At 35.2% G+C, this 6,913-nt stretch overlaps 1 protein-coding gene across 1 annotated transcript; it reads left to right on the top strand.

The window, feature by feature from the left end:
• Positions 1–571: 571 nt before the first annotated feature.
• On the top strand, positions 572–4,686 carry LOC114409691 (probable LRR receptor-like serine/threonine-protein kinase At1g74360). The gene is made up of 2 exons (XM_028373247.1): positions 572–908; positions 1,238–4,686. Exons 1-2 carry the CDS (start codon positions 845–847, stop codon positions 4,441–4,443), a joined length of 3,270 nt encoding a protein of 1,089 aa, XP_028229048.1. The 5' UTR covers positions 572–844; the 3' UTR covers positions 4,444–4,686.
• Positions 4,687–6,913: the final 2,227 nt, after the last annotated feature.

Raw genomic sequence — 6,913 nt, 5'->3', positions numbered from 1 at the left:
AAGTGCAAAAAAATTAATCCTTGAACTTTATATGTATTATAATGTAAAGTAAGATATTTTTTGATTTTTTTTTCTGAAAATAAGATATTTTCATAGTCATAAATTATCAAACTAATTCTCATGACTTAAATATTACAGAGATAAGTTTTTTTCTTTCAATAAAATCTTACCAGATAATGAAATCTCTTTCAACTTATTTAAAGAATCTCGATGCTGGACTTTATTGGGTTGTGACATTCTATTTAATTCTTGTATAATGGAATATCTATTCAACACATTCTTTCTTATTCGGTAAATTTCATGTTTAAATATTAATATCTTTTAGTGAATCTCATTAAAAAAACAATTAACCTTATATATAAATGAGAGAGTAATAAAAAGAATATGTTAAAATGTGAAACTAGAACTCCTTAGTCTACAAATAGCTAGCCCGGATTAGAAACACATACCTGATTTGACTGACATTCACATTCGGGGACAAACCACATCAACCATACTTTTATTAATTAATAAACAGCATCAATCGTTCGTTCATTCTTCACTTATACATATTGAAATAAAATAAAATAAACCCCTCAGCATGATATCACAAGAAGCAAAATATGGAAAATAAAGACACGAGCCGCAGTGTTGTTCAGACTTCAGAGTTCAATTGTTTTTTTGTCCACCACCACCCGGCACTGGTAGACCATTCCAACAAAAACACACTCACACACATACCAATGGCTTCACAGTTTTGAGCCCTTCAAGGATTCACTCATATTTTATTCCATCAAGTACATGAGTTTTGTTCAAAGAAGAAAAATAAACACATACCACAAGAGAAGAAGGACCATCATCATTAATGTCAGAGCAGGAAACCGATTTATGGGGCTTCCTGTTTGTCTGTTTCTTGATCCTTTTCTCAGGTACTAACTCAAAACTCTGTTCCCTTTTCCCAAAAAAGGAAAAGTTTTTGCCTCAAACTCCTTTTGGGGTTAATAATAATAATAATTGCTTTATTGATGATGATGAATGAACCTTGTAATTGTTTTGCATAGTATACCTTAAATTAGAATCATTATATATATATATATATATATTTGAAGTTATTAAGCACCAATCTATTTGGTGGGGTGTTGTTAGATTCTCTATTTATTTTATGTTTATTCTGGTTTCCTAGGTCGATTATTGATGCTGTTTTTCTGTTAGTTGTCTTTCACGTTTACCGAAGTTGTGGTGATTGTACTTTGTACAGGTAAATTAGTTGTTGGGGATTCGTTGGAAACTGACGCGCGAGTTTTGCTAAAGCTGAAATCATATTTGCAAACCCAAACTCTTGCAAATAAAGGAGGGTACATAAGCTGGAACAAGAACAGTTCAAATCCTTGTGATTGGTCAGGAATCTCTTGTGACCTCTTCAACGGAACAACAAAGAGGGTTGTGAAAGTAGACATCTCTTACAGTGACATATATGGTAACATATTCGAAAATTTCTCTCAACTCACTGAACTCACACACCTTGACATCTCTTGGAACTCTCTCTCTGGGGTGATTCCTGAGGACTTGAGGAGGAGCCACCAGCTTGTGTATCTTAATCTCTCCCATAATACTCTTATGGGAGAGTTGAACTTGAAGGGTTTGACACAGTTGCAAACAGTGGACCTTTCTGTTAATAGATTTGTTGGGGGACTTGGGTTGAGTTTCCCTGCCATTTGTGATAGTTTGGTGACTTTGAATGCTTCAGACAATCACTTGAGTGGTGGGATTGATGGCTTCTTTGATCAATGCTTGAGGTTGCAATACTTGGATTTGAGCACCAACCATCTGAATGGGACCCTATGGACTGGATTATACAGGCTGAGAGAGTTTTCAATCTCAGAGAATTTTCTCACTGGGGTTGTTCCTTCCAAGGCTTTTCCAATTAATTGTAGCCTTGAAAATCTTGACCTTTCGGTCAATGAGTTTGATGGTAAGCCCCCAAAGGAGGTTGCTAACTGCAAGAATTTAGAGGTTCTCAACCTTTCTAGTAACAATTTCACTGGTGATGTTCCCAGTGAAATTGGTTCCATTTCTGGTCTCAAGGCATTGTTCTTGGGGAACAACACTTTCTCAAGGGATATCCCAGAGACCCTTTTGAACCTAACCAATTTGTTCATCTTGGACTTGAGCAGAAACAAATTTGGTGGGGAGGTGCAGGAGATTTTTGGGAAATTCAAGCAACTTAAGTTTCTTGTGCTGCACTCAAATTCCTACACTAGAGGGTTGAACACATCAGGCATTTTTACATTGACAAACCTTAGCCGTTTGGACATAAGCTTCAATAACTTTTCAGGTCCATTACCTGTTGAAATCTCACAAATGTCTGGACTTACCTTCTTAACCTTAACCTACAACCAGTTCTCTGGACCTATTCCATCTGAATTGGGAAAGTTGACTCGCCTTATGGCACTTGATCTTGCCTTCAACAATTTCACTGGACCAATCCCTCCAAGCCTTGGAAACTTGAGTTCTCTCCTATGGCTAACCCTTTCAGATAATTCGTTATCTGAAGAAATCCCACCAGAGCTGGGAAACTGCTCAAGCATGTTATGGCTGAACCTTGCAAACAACAAACTCTCGGGAAAATTTCCTTCTGAGCTAACGAGAATTGGAAGGAACGCAAGGGCCACATTTGAATCAAATAATAGAAACCTTGGGGGAGTTGTTGCTGGCAATAGTGAGTGCTTAGCAATGAAGAGATGGATACCTGCTGATTACCCTCCATTCAGCTTTGTGTATACCATCCTAACAAGGAAGAATTGTAGGGCCCTTTGGGATAGGTTGCTCAAAGGATATAGTATTTTCCCCATGTGTTCATCTCATCCCTCTTCTAGACCATCACACATAACAGGGTATGTTCAGCTAAGTGGGAACCAATTGAGTGGTGAAATTCCTTCAGAAATTGGGACAATGGTGAACTTCAGCATGTTGCATTTTGGGGATAACAAGTTTACTGGGAAATTCCCTCCTGAGATGGTAGATTTGCCACTTGTAGTCTTGAACATAACCAGAAACAATTTTTCTAGTGAACTTCCAAGTGATATTGGCAACATGAAGTGTCTACAGGATCTGGATTTATCTTGGAACAATTTCTCCGGAGCATTTCCCGTAAGTTTGGCGCACTTGGATGAGCTTAGCATGTTCAACATCTCATATAATCCTCTCATATCTGGTACAGTCCCACCAGCTGGACACTTACTCACTTTTGACAATGATTCATATTTGGGTGACCCCCTTTTGAACCTATTCTTTAACGTCCCTGATGATAGAAATAGGACACCCAATGTCTTGAAAAATCCCACAAAATGGTCTTTGTTTTTGGCTCTAGCACTGACTATCATGGCCTTTGGACTTCTTTTCCTTGTAATATGTTTCTTGGTGAAAAGTCCAAAGGTGGAACCAGGATACCTCATGAAGAATACAAGGAAGCAAGAACATGATTCAGGCAGCACCGGATCCTCAGCATGGTATTTCGACACTGTCAAGATATTCCACCTGAACAAGACAGTTTTCACACATGCTGACATCTTAAAAGCAACCTCCAACTTCACAGAGGAGAGAGTCATAGGAAGGGGTGGCTATGGAACAGTGTATAGAGGGATGTTTCCAGATGGGAGAGAAGTGGCAGTGAAGAAGCTCCAGAAGGAAGGAACCGAGGGTGAAAAAGAATTCAGAGCCGAAATGAAGGTTCTGAGTGGTCATGGATTTAACTGGCCTCATCCAAACCTTGTCACACTCTATGGTTGGTGCCTCTATGGTTCACAGAAGATACTTGTCTATGAGTACATAGGAGGTGGAAGCTTGGAGGAACTTGTGACCAATACAAAAAGGTTGACATGGAAAAGGCGCCTAGAAGTGGCAATCGATGTGGCTAGAGCACTAGTCTATTTGCACCATGAGTGCTACCCTTCTATTGTTCATAGAGATGTGAAGGCTAGTAATGTGTTGCTAGACAAAGATGGCAAGGCCAAGGTCACAGACTTTGGACTTGCTAGAATTGTTAATGTTGGAGATAGTCATGTGAGCACTATAGTGGCTGGCACAGTGGGGTATGTTGCACCAGAATATGGACAAACATGGCAAGCCACAACAAAAGGGGATGTGTATAGTTTTGGGGTGTTGGTCATGGAGCTAGCAACAGCAAGAAGAGCAGTGGATGGAGGGGAAGAGTGTTTGGTGGAATGGACCCGGCGTGTTATGATGATGGATTCTGGAAGACAAGGTTGGAGTCAATCTGTGCCAGTTTTGCTGAAGGGATGTGGGGTAGTTGAAGGTGGAAAGGAGATGGGTGAATTGCTCCAAGTTGGAGTGAAGTGCACACATGATGCACCACAGACTAGGCCTAACATGAAGGAGGTTCTAGCTATGCTCATTAGGATATACAATCCCATTTGGGACTCAAATTATGGACACATTGTGTAGTCTTTTTGTGATTCAAGATAAAAAAAGAAAATGTGCATATAGTGTACGTTCCAATACAGTTTTACACAGAAACACACATGTCTTACACAGTTGATTCTTCTCATGTAAAGAAACTCACCATTCATGTTGATGAAGTTTGTTCAATTTCATTTTGTATCCATGAGATTTTATCTTTGTGGATATACTTTTGTTTAACGCCTTCTGATGAATAATAATGGCAGGGTAAAATATTTCTTTCTTCAATCCATCAAGAAGATTTCTAATTCTTTGAACAAAGGTAACTTAAATCATTATTGAGGATCCCAGAACTGAGACAACAGACAAGAAGAGTTAAATTTATTTACACTTGCCTACATAATCACATGAAACGTCACTAAAGTGCAAATATGCTTTTATTAGGGATATTGGAAAACTAATGTGACATCACAATCACATTTACATTGAATGAAATGTTGTACATTGAATGAAATGTTGTACATTGTCATTAATCAAAGCAAGTGTGACATGTGAATTTTATTTTATTTTTTCCAATTCTCATTCATAACACAGTCAATTTGAAATGACTGTTAATATGTAAGGTTAGTAGAAAGGTGTTGAGTTTCCCATGCCTTTTAGACTGACACCCCACCTACTCTCATGAGCGTTCTTAACTTCTTAATGTGTTGAATGATTTATTTGTTGATTAATAGTATTAATTAATTGGCTTAATGGTAATTTTGTTCATCTTATTTTTTATAATTTGTAAGTTTGTTCTCTTTATTTTAAAATAAAGACATTTAATGTTTCTATTTTTTAGAATATGCAGATTTAGTCATTCTAATTTAAAATAGAGATATTTAATCCTTAATTTTTTAAAATCCATGATTTTGATTCTTCCATCAAATTCGAAATATTGATCGGTTAAAAGATTAACACAATGTGGCTCAAATTTAGTGATGTGATATGAGATTATTTGTTTAATTAACCTCATATTCAACATTAATCTTCTAACAATCAACTCTTTCGGTTTGGTGTAATGACCAAAATCATAGCTTTTATAAAATTAAAGGATTAAATGTCTTCATTTTAAAATAAGGAGACCAAAATTATAAAATTTAAAAAGCATAAGAATTAAATGTCTTTATTTTAAAATAGAGAGATCAAAATTACATATTTAAAAAGTAAGGAACCAAAATTACATTTAAGTCTAACTAATTATGTTGGATAAATTTTGTAAATGATTAATATATCAATTAAAAGATTATTAATTTAATCATAACAATGGTCTAGCTTGGAGGTGTAGCTAGACTTTTGTATTAAATGACTCGTGATAGATTGTAGGAATATTAAAATGGGTTGGATCCGTCAAGGCAACCCATTTATGGCGTATTTCTTTACACCTTTAGAGACCTATTTTAGAAAATTCAACCTACCAACTTCTATAGCTAGGTACAAATTTAATGGGGGAAGACTAACCCCTTTCCTCATTTTTCAACTTCTAATAATATTATATATTGAAAGTAAAAATCACAAAAAATAAAATCGACTCCACTAGGAACGACTTTAAGAATCTATTAAAGTGGGATTGAAAAAATTAATAATAAAAATTAAATTATAATACCTTTTTTGTATAAGCTAAAAATTTATTAATAAAAAAAATGCTTAAATTAAATATAAGGTATGCTCAATTCAAGACACCAATACATAATAATATATAAGGCTAATACACTTTTAGTCTTTTATGTTTTAGATTATATTCACTTTAGTCCTTTTTGTTTTAAAAAGTTTAATTTAGTCCATTATGCTTTTAAAGTGAGTCAAAGTGGTCCTTCCAAAACAATAATCATTTTTTGTTATTTTGGGAAACGATTTTGAACCTTATTGTGAGTAATTTGAAACGTGAAATTTGTCTCATTAGATTCATGTTCATGAAACTATAGAACCTATTGATGATTGACTAAAAAAAGGTGATAAACATAGTGAAAATTGCATGAAAAACAAATCTAACAAGCAACAGAAAATTGAAAATTTTAATATTAAATTCTTTTTCAGTTACTTAGGAGACTAATTTTACACGTGATTTCCACCATGTTTGACCCCTTTTGATTCGAATATCATTTGAATTTTTTAATCTTCATGTAGTGAATTTAAGGAGATAAATTTCACGTTTCAAATTAGTTAAAAAAGGTTCAAACTCATCTCAAATCGAAAATGATTATTGTTTCAAAAGGATCATTTTGGTTCACTTCAAAAACATTAAGGACTACATTGAAATTTTTAAAACATTAATGACCAAACTGAATATAATCTAAAAGGATGAAAAATGTATTTTAGCCAATACAAATGACCTGTCACAACCCACTCTTGGATCATGACCGGCACACAAACTATAATTTCCTTAGCCTGACTAGCCTAAAAGTTTCCAAATCACAATTAAAAGACCACCCAAAAGGGTTGCCAAAAATCCGACAAAGTTTTCCCTAAAAATAGG

This window comes from Glycine soja, chromosome 4, assembly GCF_004193775.1.
Source record: "Glycine soja cultivar W05 chromosome 4, ASM419377v2, whole genome shotgun sequence".
In the NCBI taxonomy this organism is placed as follows: domain Eukaryota; kingdom Viridiplantae; phylum Streptophyta; class Magnoliopsida; order Fabales; family Fabaceae; genus Glycine; species Glycine soja.
Note: the sequence above shows the minus strand (reverse complement) of the source record. Positions and strands in the feature narration are given on the sequence as shown.